This window comes from Acomys minous (genome assembly GCF_964271855.1).
Source record: "Acomys minous genome assembly, chromosome: 18".
In the NCBI taxonomy this organism is placed as follows: domain Eukaryota; kingdom Metazoa; phylum Chordata; class Mammalia; order Rodentia; family Muridae; genus Acomys; species Acomys minous.
The window spans coordinates 5697153-5718571 of record NC_140501.1 but is presented as its reverse complement, the minus strand read 5'-3'; the positions used below and the strand labels follow the sequence as shown (position 1 = coordinate 5718571).

The 21419-nt window shown below is 47.6% G+C and overlaps 1 protein-coding gene across 2 annotated transcripts in view; it reads right to left on the bottom strand.

Annotated features, from left to right (window-relative positions):
- Nucleotides 1-1183: 1183 nt before the first annotated feature.
- Nucleotides 1184-21419, bottom strand: part of ABCC4 (ATP binding cassette subfamily C member 4 (PEL blood group)) — a 194927-nt gene continuing 174691 nt past the window's right edge. For both annotated transcript variants that reach the window (XM_084768221.1, XM_084768222.1), the window contains 4 exons: nucleotides 18453-18625; nucleotides 17743-17848; nucleotides 9182-9316; nucleotides 1184-2859 (listed from right to left, as the gene is read on the bottom strand). In XM_084768221.1, the coding sequence (XP_084624347.1) occupies nucleotides 2752-2859; nucleotides 9182-9316; nucleotides 17743-17848; nucleotides 18453-18625 (522 nt within the window). In that variant the 3' untranslated portion in view covers nucleotides 1184-2751. The remainder of the gene's footprint in view (nucleotides 2860-9181; nucleotides 9317-17742; nucleotides 17849-18452; nucleotides 18626-21419) is intronic.

The window sequence follows — 21419 nt, the reverse complement described above, 5'->3', positions numbered from 1 at the left end:
GTATGTGTGTGCACATGTAGTTGGAGGTTAGGGGGCACATTTCAGGAGTTGGTTCTCTCCTCATCATGTCAGTTCCAGGAAACAAACTCAAATTGTCAAGCCTGGTGGCAAGTGCCTTTATCCTCTGAACCATGTCACTGGCCCAAAGTGTTGTAGGCATTTTTGTTTGTCTTTTGATAAATAAGTTCATGTAGTGTTATAGGAGTATTCCTGTTGTTTCATCGGCATTTAACATTTTGTTTTGTTTTGCTTTGTTTTTTGAGACAGGGTCTTTGTATAGACTTGGCTGTCCTGGACTCGCTTTGTAGACCAGGCTGGCCTCAAACTTACAGCAATCCACCTACCTCTGCCTCCCTAGTGCTGGGATTAAAGGCAATGTGCCATCACACCAGGCATAATCTAGTTTTTGCCTCACCCGCAATCATGGTGTTAAACTGTCTTCTTGAGCGCCTTCCCAGTGCCACCATTGGGATGTTCTCGTCAGGGAGGTGCCTGCTCAAGCCTTTTATTCACCTCTAATCGGACTGACATTTTCCTAAGGAGCCTTGGGGCCTTCTCAGTTCTATGGCATCCACTCTGAGACTTTTTGCTGAATAACGTGAAGGCTTCACAAAGTAGATCACTGATCTCCACAGCACAGGCTCGCTTCTCTTATGTCTGAGTGGACGGGCCACAATAATCGACATCTTACAAGTTCCCAGTAAAGTTGCTGGCCCAGGTCACCTGTGCTGAGGACCCAGACTCAACAGCGCTTCAGATAGAACTGCAGCAACAGGGTCTTTCTGTTAGTTTGAGAGAAAAGCCACCTTAAAAAAACAAAAACAAACCCAAAAACTGTAACCACTGGATGCTTGTTCAAACCTGGGGTGTCAGAGCTAATGCTTCTCTTCTAGAAAGGAGGGTTACGGGCAACTTCAGGAGCGACAGTGTCAGGGTGCCTGTGACCCACGCCGCCAGCCACTCGGACTGTCTGGTATACCCAGGCAGCCAAGAGGAGCGGGTGGCGGTGGGAGGCACGTCTGATCTCTCGGGGGCTCACAGGCTTTCGCCAGCAAGGACATGAGTCAGTTCATAGTCCCTCAGAGAGTGAACTCATCTCTGAATGGAGACAAAAACTGTCACTTCTTTCAGTTGAATTTGGTTTGTACTATGATGGTGTAAAAACAGAAATGAAGAAGCAACGCATTTTTATGACCGCCTTTAATCTCTGAAGACCACATAAACACATGTACATGTAAGACATTCCTAAATATTCAAACAGACCTTATTATGGTCACTGTCGCATCTCAATCTCTTGAAACATTAACCATGACTACCAACAAGAAACAAATGTACACGTACATTATTACATTAACTATAGATTCCTCAAGACCAAGACTCAAACAGTCACTGTGCTCCATGCGTTCAGGCGGTTTGGTGTGTGTGTGCTTTTTGAGATTCCATTTTATAAAATGGCTTTGTTCTGTTAACTAGTCAAAAGCCTCACACACACACACACACACACACACACACACACACACACACACACACACACTCACACACAAAATGTTGATATACGCACATACACACATATGCACCTAAGTGAGTGTGTCTACATATTAACATATGTAGCTTGAGGGTGGTTTACTGTGACAGGCCATGCAGAGTCCACTTTAAACTGTGACAGTAAAAACCTTTAGTTTTACTTTAGTGGAACTCAACACGTACCTTTGCCACCACCACCCAGAAGAATTTAAGACCTGTTGTTAAATGAAACATATCAGGTCATGGGAAGTGTTGGGGTTTGTTGATTGACTAATCAGAAGGTCCCCAAGACCTGCCACTAGTGGTCAAGAAATAAACAAATCTGGATGGGGTCTAGAGAGAGAGGCTTCTGCTTACATCCTGATCAGGTGACACATGGTTACAGGGACAACCGCAACCATTTTCAGGTTTCTCACGAGGTGGGGAGAGCCTTTGCATGTCAATTTAAAAGGATTTCACAAAAGCCAAATGAGATTAGCACTGTGCACCCGAGAGTCTCCGTTCCAGGGGACACGTCACAGTGCCATCACTGCAAGAGCAGTCCGCGCACACGAATCTAACTGGGAGGCGCACTGATGTGCCCTCTTCAACCACCAACCAGGGCCGCCATTTTGAGAAAGCATAATTTTATTTTCCAACATAAATCTCCTTCCACACGTTAACCATATATATCTGTGTATATGTGGGCGGCGGGATAGCATCTCCTGCAATGTTACTTAAATTATGTGGTTTGTGGCGGCTGTTGTTATGCCTGTAAAGATGACCTGTACTATTTTAGCCAGGGGCCTTTGTGGGGACGTAATGGGCCCTAGCCATGTCAAAGAAAGTGGGGAGACAAACTGGCAACGTCACACAGTCTTCAAGTACAAAGAATCCCTGATACACTGGAGGGCATACGTTTAAAGGCAACACGAAGACGCAAACCGCTGTGACAGCTTGGAAAAAGGATGGGCTTCGGCCCTTGAGTCTGTTAAGGCACAAAACCTGGTAGACAGCTGTTGTCGGTGGACTGCACCTCGGAACTGGGCTAGGAAAGAACAGCTGGAACGCTTAAACCAAACCAAACCTGAAATCACTGAACGAAGTTGGAGGGGAAAAAAAAAAATCCAAAGACACCAGTATCTTGTGTGTGAAGGATCTGTGGCAGAGTGGAAACCAAGTGTGTCGTAGTCTGTGAAGTGCGGGGCCTCGGAGGAAACAGGTGGGACGGACTCTATTTCTTGGTAGTCACAAGGCTGTTTCAAAAATCGTTAAGGCCGAGGGCTGTCCATTGGAGGTGTTGGTAACTGCAGGGCTGGTGAACGTAATGTCTGGGTAGTTCCTTCTGAAGTACACCTGTGGGCAAGAGGCAAGCACAGGAAGACCGTGAGCACCATTTCCCAGCCTTCCTCTGGGAGGCAACGCCTTTTTCTCCATGCAGGAAATCACAGCGCTCACCGAGGCGCAATTAGAAGGCCAGGCAAGCACACCTTCCGTGAAATACCACCTTGCCAGAAACCCTCAGCGTGGCAGGACTAACTGCCGCACAGCTCGCAGATCCACTTTACTTCTGATCACTGTGACTCACGGATATGCTTTATCACGACATTAAACTGATAAGCAAAATCATTTTACTGACTCAAAACCTGGAGATAAATTAAAAACAGGGGGGACAAAGAGGACAGGGAATCGGGCATCTGCACTGAAGTTTCTCATTTTCGCACATAAAACGAGCACAATGGATTCGGATGTTAATATCACGTTGTAATCCCTATACATTACAAACTCTGAGTGACAAGCATTGAGGCTCTGGCGTCTATGGATGAAATACCCCGGCACTTAATTTGTGCAGCACGGCAGTCGCGGGGCCTATAGCAACGTGATCTGTGGATAGCGGACCACAATAATGAAAAGAAAAGCAAATGCTGTGACAATGACCCGACCAAGCGACTTCTCTAAAATGTAAGATGATACCAAATAATAGGACAGTTCTTTGCCAAGCCTTTGAATTCCTGAATTCTGCCAATTCCAAGCTGAAATAGAAGAGATACAGGTTCTCTGATAAATGTGTAATCAGAAAATAAGGAAAATGAAATGCTGTCATGTCTCTCTGTTCCGCAATCATCAGTTTTTAGCGGCTGTATCATATCTGGGTTCCTTGACAGATGCGTATTACAAAATGAAATAATGTCAAGACATGTGAGCCCTTATCTCCAAATGTGTTTGGGTGAAAAAGGACTTCAAATGTAATTTTTTTTTTCCTCAAAGAAGAAAGTGAAAAGTTTTGTTTGAGCCTTTAAAACAGAAAATGCAGGGTCTCTCTGCACGGGCGCGTGTCACGAGCTGGGTCCCCTTCACCAATTCCAGCTGCAAACGCATTCATGGGTGCCAGCAACAGAGGCACCAGTAGCATCAGCGGACTTTACATGCTCCAGGACAGCTTCCAGGTTAAGAGTATCTCCCCTGGGTTGCTTACAAACTTCTCTAAATACCAAAGCATGGAAGACTCAATTTACAAAAGAAACGTCACTTAGGAAGAAAGGTTCCTACTGCAATAAAATGGAGACTATTTCCTCAACACATGCTTTCAAAAGTAGGACTTGTTCTTTTTGGTGTGTTCGTATATTCAAATTTTACACACTTTCCATCGACTTACTCTTCACATTCCCAGCACCCACGTGGCTGCTCACGTCTGCCGGTAACTCCAGTTCCAGAGGATCTGACGCCCTCTTCTGGACTCTGTGAGCACTGCATGCACATAGCGGGCACACATATGTGCAGGCAAAACACCCCTGCACATGAACTAAAATGGTCTTGGCTTTCCCATCGGGAATGCCTTGCTGAGAGCCATCTCAGGGATATAGAATCCCTGATTTGACTTCTACCATGTTTATAACACAATCTAGATAATTTGTTATAAACATTGCCAGTCTCAATCTGGCATGACTGAGGCTCAGCATCTCTTTTTAAATTTAATTTTTTATTTTTTGGGAGACAGAGTTTCAAGTATCTCAGTTTGGCTTTGAACTTATCAGAGCTGAGAATGATCTCAAATTATCAACACCTGCCTCCTCCTCCTCCTCCTAATGTTGGGATTTTTATAGCATGTGCCACAATCACTACGTGTGCTAAAAACAGAAAACAATGTGGTGCTGGGGACCGAATCCAGGGGTTCCTGCACGCTAGGCAAGATGCTCTACTATTCGTCCGAGACTCCCAGCCTCAAGGCATCTACTCACAGTACAGGAGGTGAAGCCGAAAGATGGCTGACATTCTCTACTGAGCCCTCAAGCTGTGGCTCAGCTTAGGCTAAAAGGGACCAGTCTCTGTCTTTCTCCTGGGCAGCAGCTGATACCGCAACACCTCTCTCCCTCCCTCCATCCTGGATCCTGGCTGCCTCAGCTGTCAAACAGATAACAAGGACATACCTCACAGGAACTAACTAATGGTGGTGCTATAAACTGCGGGCTGAGAACACACCGAGAGAAGCGCTTGGTGTGTTAATGCAGGCCGCTCAGAGAAGCAGCCCCTTAGTGCCCGGAAAGTAACACTGCAGGTGGGGACACTTCGACTTGGACTCCCTTTCCTGGACCCTCTGATAGGATCTTGGCAAAATCCCCGGTGCTGTTGTTGAGACAATGTTAGCGGAGTTACTAGGGCACTCTGGGAGGCAGGCTGAGAGACAGCGGGAGCTTGGGGTCCCAGCACCTGCTGGCTGCAACTCTGAAACCTTAGCTGGGCTCCTCCGCCTCCATTTCTTCATGTGACAAATGGTAGAGATGCCCCCACCAGAATGTGGGGAAAGGAGACAAAAAGAGGCACCGCTGTAAGGCTCAAGCCCAGAGTGGGTGAATCTCTCTCTCCCTTTCCTTTCTTTTGCTTAGACTGTCCCCAGTTTCTCTAGTGTGGGCTGAAGCGAAGGTCAGTCATTAACCCAGCCACCAGGCCTCCAAGTGGGAACAGAACCTTCTAAAACCTTCCCTTTGTGGGCAGAGGACAAGAGGGGCGTTTATTTATACCGCGTTTATAAGGCACCACTTGGTGTGTTGAACTCTGGCTTAAGACGGGCAGTTTACTCTCACTAGCCAGAAGGGCTCTGGCTCACTCACAGTGGTTCTCACGGCCTCCAGCTCTTCAGCGCGAAGGCAGGATCTAACCTGAGACTCCACCTGGTGGGACTACCAACTTAGACAACACTGGAGGCTGAGCCCTCTTTTTAGATTATCGAGCAATGGATTATCAAATCTCACACTTAAAAAAAATCAATTTAAACACCAGAGATACAGAGAACTAAAAAGATTATAGACTTTCTCATTGGAAACAATGTCCCATCGGCAAACATCCTGCGATTTTGGAAAAAAAAAATTATTCAGAAGTGAAAAGTGGTAACGATAATGTAGAGAGTGGAATGCTACCTGTAAAACAGACAAATAAAAAGCAGAAAGGAACATGAGAAACTGAGGATAATGAGGAATTAAGCCAGCAAACCTCCATCCAGGGGGAGGAGCTGTAAGACGGAAAGCCAGAATGGCCTCGGAGTTACTTTTTACTTATAAAGTTACAGGGTGGGTGGGGTGGGGTGGGGTGGGTGGGTGGAGCTAGGGGGTAGGGGGTGGTTGAGGGGGTACAGTGCTCATCACAGACACAGGAGAACCTGAGTTCAAGCTGCATTAACTGCGGTAAGAATCTGAGTGGTACAGCACACACTGGCGACTCTAGCGTTAGCGAGGTGCAGGCAGGAAATCTCGGTCCAGGGAGCCTGATTGGTGAGCTCCACACGAGAGACCATCTCAAAGGAGATGGACAGCATTCCCAACAATACTGCGCTTGACCTCTGGCCTCCATATGCGCATACCCATGATGCACCCATGAGCACACGCATGTGTACACTCTGACGAACATGTACGAGTAAAAAGCTTGTTAAATATACATTTTTTTTTTAAATTTTGTGTCCTTGGCACATATCATCTGTTAGGCTGCTTATTAAAAACAGTCGTTAATTACATAACCTCGAACGCAGTGTAGAAGAGCCTCTCGGTATCACTGGGAGGAAAGAGTTTGGCCTGAAGACCCTTCCAACTTGTTTTCATCTGCAAATGCTGTATACACTTCGCAGCCCCAGGACGTCTACCATCTTGTGTGATTCCCACAGTGTGAAGCGTCCAGCTGGCACTTCAGACCTTATCTATCTGTACTGCAGATGGATTCTCAACGGCAGAGGCGTCGACGGCTCTTACGTGACACCAATGCGTGCTGAGCGCCTCTTGCCCTATCCAAACAGCTCCAGGGTGTCAGGACTTGGTAAGTTTGGGGTTGTAGCTGGTGAGTTCACAGGCTGATGAAATGGCAGCACCATGACACAGCGGGAACAAAGGAAGTGGGACACCCCAATAGCATCTGCTCCAACCAGGGAGAGAGTGACTGTCAATCGTGTGGAGGTCTCCTTCGTCTTAAAAGCACAGTTCAGTGTCTTTACACCAGTACCCCAGAAGGCAACCACATTTGTAGACAGGGCCCTTAAAGAGCTGGTTAAATTAAAATGAGGTCCTTAGGGTGGTCCTCATACAGCATGACTTGTAAAAGACGCACTGTGCTAGTCCAGCAAGCGCTAGGCTTGCACTAATGCACCTGCAAATCACTGTTTATTTTACACGGGCCACATCTACAGGAGAAGCCCAGCGTGAGCCCACGACAACCTCTTCAGACAGGAACCTACAGGGTGAGGACTGTGACTTGGATGGCGCTTCATCCAGATGTCGATTTACACTTCAGGGGAACAAGTTCTGCTCTGTGAGCCGGAAGAGCCTGCTGAAGCAGACTGAGCCGCAGTGGTCTATAGCTGCGGAAGGCACGTGGATGTTTGATTTCATACATGTAAAATGCCAACAACCTGTCCTGAACGAACCTCGTGTGCACAGAAAGGATGGGAGCCGAGTTCTGTATGTCCCTCTGTCTTTCTGTACATGGAACCAGAACCAGAGGGCAGGGCTTACATCCATGACTGGGGAACATTCTAGAAACACAGCATTCCAGAGGCAGTCTCCCCACTCAGTCACCAATGTAAGTCCTTGCAAAAAGTTCAGAGCACAAACGCTGCACTGCGGCCCAAGCCTCGGTCTGAAGCGCAGAGCCTCCATTTTCTCACTGGCTGCGTGATTTGGGGTACTTCCTTTCTGTTCTGTAAGCCATAACCTCCCAAGCACAAGTAAAAGGCCCCGGGGTCACGATGCAGAGTGCATCCAGTGAGGACCAAGTCTCCTCCTCCTCCTCCTCCTCTTCCTCCTCCACACCATCATGCACTGGAGGAGACACTTGCTGGTCATCTCTGTCCTGTTAGAATCACCAATGACTAAAGGTATGCACACCCATCCTAAGAGGTATTTTTATACACACACAGACACATTTCTTTAGCAGTGTGCGTTTTGTCTGTGTGACTGTGTCCACCTGTGGGGGTGAACACACGCTGTGTAAGCAGGCCGCCTGGTTTGTCACCTGAGAAGCACGAGCCAAACTCTGGCCAGAGTGACTAAGCATCGCATGGCTCTTAACTATTGTGCCCCTACTTACAAGTTTTTAAAATGGAAGTGGCATTCACTAAAGCACCAGAAGACATGGCTCCCCCGCCACCCTCCCCTCCCCTCCCTTGCCCCCCCCCCCCACCTCCCTTTTCTGCAGTCCTGGGGATGGAGCAGATTTGTGCACTCTGGGCAGATTCTCCAACACCCAATTCCACCCCGGTTCTCTCCTTCGCATCTCTAAAGGGCAATGGGCTGAAACAGTGGCGAAGGGGAAGCGAGGCTTCAGGCAGAACTGCTCACACAGGACTGGTAGGATCCTGGAACACGTTTTCTTGTTGCGCTGTCTTCAATAGATACTTAGAAACGTTACACAATCCCAAGCAATTTTTATCCTGCCTATGGTGTTGAAAAATCTGAGGGATACAGAGAAGAATGAAGGTTGAAGCCGCCCCTGATGGCAGGCTGTAAGACACCAAGTCCCTTAAGCCCGAGGCGCAGTTGCCTGAGGTAGCTAGCGCCACATATACATGTTGGAAAGCTCCCGTGCAACCTGGATCTCTTGAAAGCTTTCCCACCTCCACACACACACTAGGCTGTAGACTTAAGGGATAAATTCGGACTATACCCAGCTCACAAGCTTATGATCCCCAGAAGGAAGAAGACGAGAAACAAAGTGTCTTTGGACCCAAACTCAGCAAAGAATTATAGAGATATCCGGGAACAAGCAATAACAGTATTCGTTTGCAAATTATAAAACAGAACAAAAGCAACCTAGGTGTTTCTCTGGCTGATCTTTCTAGAACAAACAAGATTCCATTTTCACTGTGACCTAACTTCCTGGATGTATCCCAACCAACACCTGCATTGCAATGTGCTAAGCATCAATGAGAAGGAAATGGGATGAGTCCGCAAGCTGGGCCTCCTCGCTCCCTCTTGGGCACGCCTGCTCGCACATGCACATGCGCACACGCCCTCCCCTGGTGCTCCTGCCAAGTCCTGGGAGACCTGACTTCAACCCTGGACGTGTTGAAGCTTTGTCTTTTGAGGCTTATAATTGAAAAGGGCATACAGTGCTTTTTACCAGACCCCTGGTGCCAAATGGTGAGGAGGGGAAACTGGTGAGACAAACTGTAATTAAGGCTCCCGGGCGAAGAACTCACCTGTTTTGCTGTTTCGGTGAGGGCAGCGGCTTCGCCCTTGCCCAGCTGCTGAACCATCTTGTAAAAGAGGCTCTCGGGATTCTGCAGCAAAACATATGGCTCATCATATTCTCTCAGTCTTCCTGAGTCTAAAACCTGGGGGTCAGCAGAAAGAAGCCCACTGAGACACACAATGTTATCACACAGACAACAGTTCGGAAAGGGGCAGGGCTAGGGAGAATACAGACGGTCTATTTGGGTGGCAGAGGCTTGCCGGGGTCCTTGAAGGGTTTGATTACCCTGAGCTACCAAGCAAACAAAGGCCTAACCTGACCTTTTATTATTATAATGTTACAGGAAAGTTCCAGACTATTATTAAGGCTCCTCTGCTGTCTGGGGCTCTTTATACTCTTCCAAGGCTACTGGGGGGGGGAGTCTGCCAGTTGGCGCTTTTAAAACCCTCTGACCCCGAGCTTTGAGAGGTTCACGCACATACAGGACAAGCTAAAAAAATCTGTGGACTGGTTGTTTACTTAGAACGTGGGTGATGTCAGAAAACCCAAACACCACTGGCCTGGCAGCGAATTGCCCGGCTGGCTGGGATCTGAGCAGCTTCTGGAGCTTCTTTAGGATGCTGAAAGGTGGGCTGACAAGGTGTGTGTATGTGTGTGTGTCGTGTGTGTGTGTGTGTGTGTGTGTGTGTGTGTGTGTGTGTGTGTGTGTATGTGTGTGCGCGCGCGCGTGCCCTGATCAGTTGTGTCCTAAACTCACCCCCAAGCTGTGGTTTGTTATCTTCGGTGTGAATGACAAGCATCGTCAGCTCTGCTGTGCACAGAAGAAATTGCTAGAAATCCTGTTTACTCCTTGGATACGGCTAGAGAAGCAATTAAAGGGCCGAGCGTGGAACTCTGGTGATCTGAGGTCCACGCAGCCCATGCGGGGTGGGGGTGGGGGCGTCTGAGGGGCCGAGGATCTGTCCTTGACCTTCCTTTCCCAGGCTTCCTTCTCCCTCCCTATGGCTGCCTGCCTTGCAGCCCTTCCATTGCTCATTAATCTGCACTGGGGATGGGACGGCGGAGGGAGGTCCTCTCCACCTGGCCTTTCTGCTTATTAGTGGCTTTGGTTAATGGTTTCAGACAGAAGAGAGAGCTGGAGACAATTGGCCCAAATGACGCACCTAGGGAAAGAGTTCTGATGCTAAATGGTATTTAGCTCTTCATTTAGGCTGTGTTTAGAATAAACCCATCCTAAGCGGACCCGCTGAAGCTGTAAGCAGGGCCTGGGCTGCGTCTCCACATCTAGATAGTGCCGTTAATTTGGCCCACGGTATTTAATCGGAAACATTTATTGAATCTCCCAAAGGGCATTTTCCTGTTAATCTTTGTTTACTACTGTGAATTGCTGCTAAGGGCAGCTTTCTCAAAAGAGTTCAAGAATAATTGAATCTGTCACATCCACATAATAATTAAAATGTCCTATAATTTGGCACGCCAATTTAGATGCCCCAAATGTGTAATTTTGCTTAAGCATCGCATTACAGGGCATAGCCACTCCCCCTGACGTTAACCAAGCGGGGAAATCACAATTTTGAAACGCAGGTCTCTCCTGTGCTAAAGACTAAGTAAATGAGTCAAGTTACTTTATAAAATGATGAACTTTCTATTCCGCAAGAGCAAAAGGCAAACACAGAATCGCGCTGCAGAGGCAGACACTGATTCTCTGGGTGTAACAGACTGCTTGTAATCTGTAACGACTGCTCTTTTGAATACTGAATGTATTCACATCGTCTGAGACACACCAATGCCACTCAGACCGGCAGATCTCAAAACCGACCGTCACTGTGAAAGCACAGCCAGAAAACACCCTCAGAAGGCGGAGGGTTTGTAACATACGTGGGGAAGACCGTTGAAAAAATAACCTCTAGCTTCTCAGTATCAACAACTCGGCAATGTGTTCTTCAGTGTGTTGGGAAGTTTAATGAGTTAAAAAATATTTATATGTGTATGTGTGCGTCCCTGTGTGCATGTATGTGTGTGTCAGTGTGTCCATGTGTGTATGTGCATCCCCGTGTGTGTCCCCGTGTTTGTGTTTATGTGTGTGTCCCTGTGTCAACAGGGCTGAAGACATGGTTCAGTGGTTAAATGTGGGGCCTGTAGACTTTGGAGGACTTCTGCCCTCAGTATTAGCCTCCTCTCTGAACTCTGTGGGCACCTGCATACAAATGTGCACCTGTGTGTGTGTGCGTGTGCGTGTGTGTGCCCCTGGTGAATGGATGTGAGTTGCGGAATGGCATGCTCTGATATCTAAGTGCCATGCAGTGCTATGAGACTAATGACAAAAGAGAAATCTCTGTCCAGGATGTTTTTGTTTTGTTTTTAAGAGAGTCAGGCCTGGAGAGATGGCTCAGGTAAGAGCACAGGCTGCTTTCCCAGAGGACTCTAGTTTAACTCCTGGCACCCTCATGGCAGCTCATACCAGCTGTAACTCCAGACCCGGGGAATCCACTGGCCTCCCCAGGCCCCGGGAACGCACCATTTCATAGGCATCCAAGCAGGCAAAACACCCGTACACAAAAAATAGGTAAACAAAAGCAAAGAAAGACAGCATCTCCTGCAGCTCAAGCTGACATCACGCTCTAGTAACAGTCTGGGGCTTGAGGCTGCTACATCCTTCTGTCTTTGTCTCTCGGGTGCTGGGATTATGGAGGTGAGCCACCACACCTGGCCTGTAGGATTCCAGAGGTGAGCCACCACACCTGGCCTATATGGTGCAGAGGAACACACCCAGGGCTTGGGGCATGCGAGGCAAGAACCCTACCAGCCAAGCCACAGTCCCAGCATCAGTCTCTATACTTGAAAAGTAAAATAAAGATGGTTATGGTTTGCCTATTGACTACTTCTGACATCAGTGCTGTTAACTCCGAAACGAGAGAGATGGACAAGTTAACGTCTTCTTTTACTCATCCAACCCGCAACAGCACCATCTAAGGAATGGAGACTCGGAGAACAAGATGGCTAGTCACAGTGCTCCCATCTGAGATGAATGCTGAAGTAGGAGACGTTAAAGACTGCCCTGGCTAGAGTCAAGCAGGACTGGACTCATGCTCATGTGAGTCTCCAGAACAAAACATTTATTTAAAAAGAAAACAGTACAGAGAAAGTAAAACAATTACATTCCCACAACACTTTTTCATTTGGATCATATAACTTTGCCTGGTTCAAGAAAACATACTTCTAAGCAGAAACATATTGCTGAGCACTCTCCACTCATATCTTATCATACTGAAGATTCAGATTATATCCTGTGTGCCTGGTATATAGTCTCAAATGAAGAACATGAACTTTTATTCTAATTTTCATGATTAATAACGAATGAGGTATATACAACCAAAACATACTGGAAGACAGCTCAAGTAACCTTGACCTTAAATCTGTGTATTTACTCAGTATGTTTATCACACGCTCAGTGCATCCGTGTCATTAAGCTAGTTGCTGTGGAAGAGGCACACACAGGGCCTCCACCCTTTACAGAGCCTTTTCTTAAAGATTGGCAAAAACATTTAAGCAGCCATCACAGAAGGTTAAAAAAAGGTGGGGGCGGGGGGGGGGCGGGCAAGACAAGCAAACTGGAGGTGGAGAACAAGGCTCTGAGGAAGAGCCTCGGGGAGGATGGGGTGGAGGACTGGCTGGACCACTAAACAGGACAGACACAAAAACACAGCTGGGAGGACACAAACAGCACAAGGCAGGCACGTAAGGTTTCTGTAGTTCACTGCCGCGTCCCCAAAGCTTGGCTCTAAGCACAGGCACCAAGTTCTCAATACCAGGGGCTGAAAACCAACGTCAAAGGAGCTGACTCTCGGGACACAGCTGGGTCACACTCAGTGGCGAAGGGGAAGAGTGCAGCCGGCGTTGGGAGCGGCAGGGCGGTAAGATGACAGGACGGAGAGAAGGGCACAGGGATCCACATGTTACAAATTGACAGCTCGGGCAAGGCAGAGTTTAAAAGGGAGCAAAGAGAGACCAAGGCACTGACTCTGTTAGATACTGGGAAAGAGAAAGGCTGGAGGGATAGGCAGTTGCTGTAGACTCAAGTTGGGAAGCACATGGTTGGCGGGTGTGTGTGTGTGTGTGTGGGGCGGGGGCTGTTGAGAGACAAAGATAGATCTTAAACATACTCAGCCATTATATTTACAGTGGCATCAAACAGTCTAGATTTTTCAGACCAAATAAACATAAAGTCACTCCAAATGTTCTGTCTGCATAGAAAAAGTGAATTTTCTGTTTTTCTCTTAATATATTTTATAAGAGGGCCGGAGAGATGCCTCAGAGGTTAAGAGCACTATCCATTCTTTCAAAGGTCCTGAGTTCAATTTCCAGCAACCACATGGTGGCCCACAACCATCTATAATGAGATCTGGTGCCCTCTTCTGGCCTGCAGGCCTACATGTAGGCAAAACACAGTATATTTAATAAATAAATAATACATACATACATACATGAAAAGTCTCATGAAATGTTCTACCTAGGCCCCCTCCCTTCCCGGACCCCTCCTTGGACTGTGTCTATGACAGCAGTGTCTCAGTCCCAGATCTCTCCAGGAACCACAGCCTCAAACTGCTCACAGATGCCTTGCAGGTTAAAGACAAATATATTATATTGGATGAGTCAGCCAGTTACATGAGCTCAGCAAAGACGTGTTATCAGACCTACATCTCTGCACAGTCCAGGCAATTGTCCCAGATGTGAAAATTAGATGGCCCCGTTTCAAAATCATTTAATCCACTTTATCCACAGGGCATAACCACGCCTTCTGACACGGAAGAAAAGAAAGAGAGACTGCAGCTTTAAAATACAGGTCTCTCCCATGCAAAAGACTAAGGCAGTAAATCAAACTGCTTTATAAAAATGATGGATTTTCTATTCTGCAAACACAGTAAGCAAGCCTTGATCGTCACACCTCACTTCTCGCTTGTGCATTTCTTCTTTTGGAGTGTGCGCTTCCGTGTCAGCTATTTGCAGTGCCCCAAATATCTGACTTGAAACTGTAAGCATATTTTTGAAGGGACTTTTTTTTCCCTTCTTTCTTTCTTAACTTTTTTGATGCCCAAAATTTTGACCAAATTAAAAAACAAAAAGTTGCACAAAGGTGAAAAATAGAATTAAAAAGAAATCCACTTGGTTCTGAGCTATTCTGCTTCTCGAGGTGGCTGTGTTACTACATTTACTAGAGTTTTACTTTATCTGGGAAAACAACTAAGAAAGGTAAAGATTATAAGATTACATACGGCCTGTCAACAGGGAGCCACAGCCCGAGACTCTGAACCTGCACTTCTCTATAATTTAATTCCCCAAGAAGTCCCTGATTACTGACAGGGACGGTGTGTAACCCAGGCTGAGGTAACAGCTGTGGACCCTCTCAGGCGTCTCTCGCTCTTGCTACTGGGAGAGCCAGCAGAGCTGTGTGGATGGAAGAGGGCTGGAAGGGAGCACTGCCGTCGACTGTCCGGCCAATCCTAAGTGAGCCGGAAGAAGCCGCATCTAATGTGGACGGTGCTGAGCACAGGGAGAAAGAGGCGCTCCAATCTGCCTGCCTCGCTCCACTGTTTTGTGGCAACTGAGCAAATGAATGCGATGAAATTAGCTGTCATTGGGACTGCAGCATGGTTACTAAAGTTAAAATTGAGAGAACATCTTCATAAAGTAGAGTTCTGAGCCTGACACATTAACGGTGCTTAATGAACCAAAACTGGTTTAAAAAAAACCCTTTGGAGAGTCACACCATAAATGGAGTCATTAATTAGGTCACAGTTGTTTCCCAGCAAGCCTTTTGTTTGACTGACTTACAGTAAACAAAACCATACCCAACCTCACTCAGCAGAGTGATGAGGAGTAATTACTACACCCGAAGCGCTTGCTGCCAGGCCACTCGTGGTGACATGCTGCTGCTCTGGCCGTCATCAGCATCACTTCCCTAGCTACTCCCTGAGCCTGGCCCTTGCCCTCTGGCACATCCGGCTTTGTAGTTGATTGGCACGCTGTGGTGGTTTGAATGAGAACAGGGCCCCCATAGGTGCCTATGTTTGAATGCTGGCTCCCTCATTAGCGGAACTGTTTGGGAAGGATTAGGAAGTGTGGCCTTGTTGGAGGAGGTGTGTTACTCTGAAGTCTCACAGCCCACACTGGGCCCTGGGCCCCTCCCCTTCCCCACCTCCACCTGCAGATGAGCGTGGGAGGATCTCTCTACTCTGTTCCAGCACCCTGCCCCTCTGCTTCCCACCAGGATGATGAGGGAAACAGCAAGCGATGCTTCCCTTTCTAAGAGCCTCGGCCATGGTGTCTCTTTAGGCAGCAGAACACTGACTGAGGTGCATGTGTGTGTCTTTAATGCTTTAGAATCACAGGACAGAAAGCTTGTTTTCTAGAAAAGGAACAGACATTTCTAAAGCAAAAACTGCTCCAGACTTTACAGGTCACAGAGTGAACGCCCTTGGCTGTGTAGTTTGATCCTGAGGTTATCTGATGGCCACTGTCTTGTTAAAAGCTTAGTGACCACGGTGGGTGGTGCTAACCTTTAAGAGGTGGGGGGGGCCTACTAGGTGTTCTAGGAGAATGTGGGTGCCCCCCCAGAAGGGGACTGTGGGATCCTGGCTCTGCTTTGCTAATGTACCACTTCAGTACAGAACCAGATAATCACAGATAGAAACTTCCAATTCTGGAGCCAAGCAAATCTTTCTTTCTCTTTTTTTTTTTTAATTTTTTTTCTCCTTTATTAATTTATTCTTGTTACATCTCAATGGTTATGTAAATCTTTCATTTTAAAGAGCTGATTATCTTCAGTATTTTGATACAGTAACAGGAAGCTGGCAGACACACTGTGTCCTCCTGAACTGAAAGCTATGGTGTCATCAGAAGTTCTAGAATGCAACAGACAAATCAGAATCCCAGTCCCCATCTTTGAAACTCGAGGATGCGTGTCATCTGGGTCCCCTGAGTTGGGATCTTGTGTCATTCTTACAACAGCAGAAAGCAGCTCATCTGACCTTATTTCCACTTCCTGGTGGGCTCTCCTCTGACATGGCTTTTGAGGCAGTGAAGAGGGATTCACAGGGATGATTTCCCACACTGGTGTTCCGAGTAGGAGGGACAATGTCACAGGGGGATGCAAGGTCACGTGCTCATGGAGAACCCTCACCCATGCTGACTTCACACGTCTCATCCACGCATCTTAGTGCTTAGGTTTTCACCTTGAAAAGCCACCGTGGACCCCTCTCTCCTCTCAGACCCCACATTTAATCTGCCATAGTCCAGTCACACTATTAGTGACTTCCCCCAAATCTGTCCCTTTCCGTCTCTACACTGCTAGCATCTTAGTCCAAGCTTCCAACATTCAGGAGGAAGAAAACACACAACTGCCAATCAAGACAGCAGACACACGATGAAGGACCAAGAGAACACCGCCGTGGCTCCGTCTACAGCACAGAGAGGGGCAGTGCATCAGAGTGAGGCTCCAAAGGGAGAGAAAGGCCAGATTACAACCTGCTGTGTCAAACCACGCTAAGGATTTAGACACAGATAATGAGAGAGAAAAAACAGGCTCTGAGGATTTACCGGGAGACGCCGGTAAGGCAAGCACTAAACACCATCGGCAACAACAACAAACGTGACTCGAGAAAGGGGCACTGGATGTTCCTACTTGTGGGTTAAATAGTGACTGACAAGACTTAGAAGCGACCAGCTGACATTTCTGTTCCATCCTTCCCTGCAGCTGGCAGGTGAGGCCCATGACACAGAACATGCCTAGGATCTACTGGTCCTGGGCTGTGTAAGAAAGGTGACTGAGCAAGCCACAAGCCACGGAGAACAAACCAGTGAGCAGCCTTCCTCCGTGTCGTCTGCTTTAGTTTCAGCCTCCGGTTTCTGCCCTGGTTTCCCCCAGTGATGGACTATAAAGCATGAGGTGAAACGAAACAAACCCTTACTCTAAGTTGCTTGTGGTCGTGGCGTGCATTAGAGCAATAGAAAGCAAACCAGGACAACCCGTAAAACAATCCCACGACTGATTCTTCCCCCATGCACACAGCCTTTCTATCTCTCCACACGTGGATGCTGGGCACCGAGCTTAGAGAACTTGCGTGAGTCCTGTGACAAAAAACCTACCAGCGTAAGAGCTCGTGGCTCCTGAGCCATTTCTCCAGCCTCAGAAGGAAGCAGAAACGGGGTGACCATGCACGAACAGACACTGTCTTACTACTATGGAGTATGAAACAATATCGTAACTCATTGCTTAGGTTTGAGACATTCTCATAGGGGGATATAACACCTTAAAATGATCCTGCAAATAAATGTAAATACAGAGGTAGAGAAAGGAATACGTCACAGGGAGACTGTGTAGTGGTGCTGAATGCACACTGATACACTTGAGGTACTGTGGGAAATAGGAGAAAATTTAACCAAGGATTAGCTTACGGGGCGGGGGAGGGGGTGGCGGGGGGGGGGGGGAGGGGCTTCCTACCAGCCCGTACCAGAAAGAGTGCGTGGGAAGGGTGGGCATCGAGGGGCGCCGCCGGGAGGAGGACTCACCATTATCTTGTCACTGTCGATGATGGTGTTCAGGCGGTGGGCGATGGTGAGCACCGTGCACTGGGCAAACTTCTCCCGGATTTTCTGCTGGATCAACTCATCCGTTCTGGAATCACAGAGTCGACATTTAATTCAGCAAAGACGGGGAAAAGTCACATTTAATTCAGCAAAGATAGGGAAGATAAAAATGTAAAAGATTGCATGACCCTTAAAGGGTTTTAAAATGCTTCTGTTATTATTATTTCTAGACAGCCGAACTCTCTATGCTATTCAGGTGGTTTTGAGCCCTTCTCCGTGAGGCCCAAGCACACCTATACACCCTCCCCTTTAAAAAACTAAGATCTAAAGGTCAACTTAGAAGCTATGCGGATGATTTTTCTCTTTAAATTGCTTGTGACAGAACTGGAATTTGGGGATCCCGCTCACTAGGGAGGCCCCGAACACAGGCTGAGCATCTTTTTCTGAAACGCTTGGAGTCAGAAGGGTCTTAGGTTCTGGACCCTGGACCCTGCATGTACACAGTGAGACACACGGACCAGAAGACAATTTTTATAAAACATGTAAGTAATTCTGTGCGTGAGACGTTAGTGCATCACACATCCAAAGGGCTGACACACCCAGACACATTCCTTAGTCATTAAATCCTCCCCGTGGGCCACGTTTAGAAATCAGACTCAGCACCACATACACTGCAGCCTTCAGCGCTGTACCTTGGATCCACATTTGCTGTCGCTTCATCGATGATCAATATCCGGTTCTTCTTCAGGATGGCCCTGGCGAGGCACACCAACTGTCTCTGCCCAACACTGAAGTTGGATCCCGATTCTGCTAACTCAGTATCCATTTTGCCAGGAAGATCCTCAATGGCCTCTTTAAGTTGCACCTAGAGATGTGGGCACAAGAACGATACTTTCATCAATAAGCTGTTAGGCAAATCTCCTCCAGAGGAGAACTTTGAAGTACTGCTTCCCAGACCCGCACGATGAGGACGGCAGCCACCGCCGCCAAGCACTGTTCAAGAGCAATACTGTGTGTGCACAGTAAATATGTCAAGTAAGACTACTCCCTAATGAAATAGATTTAATTTTTAAAGTGTGTGTGTGTGTGTGTGTGTGTGCATGTGTGCACATGGATGCAGGTGCCTATGGAGGCCTAGAGAGGACATTAGATACCCCGGTGCTGTGGTTACAGGTGATGGTGAGCTGTGTGGTCTGGAAAAGGATGTGGTTTCCCAGCAACAGCAGCAGTTGCTCTTACCTGATGATCTCTCTCATCTACAACGCCCATCCCATTCAGTGTCCTGAGAATGTCCCTTCAGAATGGTTAGGCAAGAGACAAAACACAGGACTAAACATAGCGACTGAAGGACAAAACATAGTCACCGAAGAGCTATGGATGGCTTAACCATAATGAGGTGACCGCTGTGACGACCCATAATCACCAAAGTCACTGAACCACATTTCTAGTAATTTCTAATGTAAATTATTCCTTAATGAAGTTGCTGTAGCTCAGAGCCACCCACCCACCCTACCACCCTGACAGCCTTCCTGCCACATGACATCCACCAAGACCCTCTCCTCAGAAAGCACGGACGCCTCAGAGATCTGAAGGTCTTCGCATTTATGAGGTACACTATAGGAAATGTAAAAAGAGGTCACCATGGCCAAGTCCCCCAAGAGACACTCTCCACAGGAGTTACTGCAGGATGCATTGTCCTCTCAGGAAACAGTCCTGTAGGTACGCTGCCACGTTGGAAGATTTTAATTTACAAGAGACCGTTTGAAGAAGTTCAAACAACTGGGAACTACTTCTTCAATGTCAGGACCCCTGGAGCGTGTTCCTCCTAGGTTCGATCTCCTATCACTAAAGCTGCCAAGTACGCGCACTTCCACCCCATAGGTGTTGTATAGCGAGCCGCGAGCAGGGACAGGCAAGCACAGTACAGCCTCTTCTTGCCCGGTTTATGCTGTGCCCCCAGCCATCTGTCTTGGGAAAGCTTGAGTCGTAAGCCACCAGATGGCATCACGGGGTGGGGGTGGGGGGCTCAGTCTTGTGAATATTCGTTCTTGGGCTACCCATGAGAGATACCAGACGAAGTGTCAGTACTCTTCAACAGGGGAGCAGCAGACTGATGAGTGGGCCTGTGGGGCCTGAACTCAGGGCCTCATGCTTGTAGTCAGGCCCTTTGCTGACTGAGCTGTCTCCCTAGCCCAGATTTTAACTGTGTAAAGTGAAAAAGGTAAAGCTATGAAGCCTGGGCTGAAGTCCCACCTGGCCCTCCAATGACAAGTCCCTGACTTTCCCCCGTCTTATGTCCTCACCCGCAAGTGAGACACAGTGCTCTCATCACGGCCAAGATGCCTACCTGCAGTGCTGTTTGCTGGGACACAGTGAGTCACCACATCTAAGTATTTAGAGCAGTGCTTGCTACAAAGAGATCAATCGACAATGCTGCCTGTTAGCAATCATGTCGTCATCTGGCTCTATTCATGTTTTGTGTTTTTATTGCATTTATCAGTCTTAATTCTGTATGCATAAGCATTTGCTGGTGTCCTAACTTCTCCACAAGAATTTCAGCTCCAAGTGGGAGTGTTCTGTCTGCCTTGATGGCCGCGTAACAGCGGAAGAATCTACAATGCAAGAAGCTCTCGGCAAATAACTGTTTGAACCTATGACAGAAACCACAAGAATGCCTCATCCATATCTGTTTCTACAAGTCAGAAGATAAACTCATATGAATATACTTTATATAAAACGCAATCACATTAAACCGCATTGTTAAAGAAACACATAGTTTATAAAATTAATTGGCCTACGATATCAAAACAGCCATACTTAAAGCAAGGAAAGGATTTAAAAATTATTATTTCTGAAAAGTTGATCCAGTTTATAATATTCTAAACTATTTGTTCCAGTACAAAATCATTCAGACTATACTTAAATTTAGAAAAAATAGTAAAATACAATGAAATTGAAAATATTTGAAAACACCCCCCCCCAAGTTATCACAACAAACATGTTCCCTGCTATGTTCATGGCACAGAAAAGGCCCCAGGGTGCCTCCTAGGTCAGCAGGGATGCTCATCCATGATGTTTCTGCCCTCTTGCCGGGGATGTCTGAAGGAACATGTCCCTGGCAGGCTCACGTATGTGAACACCTGGGCCCCAGTTGGTGCTGCTGTTGAGAGATGCTAAGGAAGCTTTGGGAGTACAGCCCTAGTGGAGGTGGTCACTGGGGGCGGGCTTCCAGGGCTTAGAACCTCACCCCACTTCCTGTTACCTTTCTCTGCTTCCTGGGTGTGGGTGAGAATGTGATCACACGGCTTCCTGCTCCTCCTGTGCCATGTGCCATGGCCAAGTCTGTCCGTCTGCAACTCTCTCTCCTCTAACAAGCTTCTCAGCAGGGTGTTAGAGAACAGAGAGAGAGACGCCTGCACCGAGTGAAACCACAAGCAACAGAGGGGACTGGGGAGCCACGTGCTAGGGGAGATGGGCTGGCTGTGGGAGATGGGCACCTTGCTGAGGGACACGCTTCACGGTGGGCATCTCCTGCACGCTCAGATTCCTGCACCATGGCGTCCTAACAGATATCACCCCTGTGAGACACAGCAGGGTGACTTTGGCACCCACAGACTCGACCTATTCTTCACGGTTGGCTCCAGCGTCCAGGCTGTTTT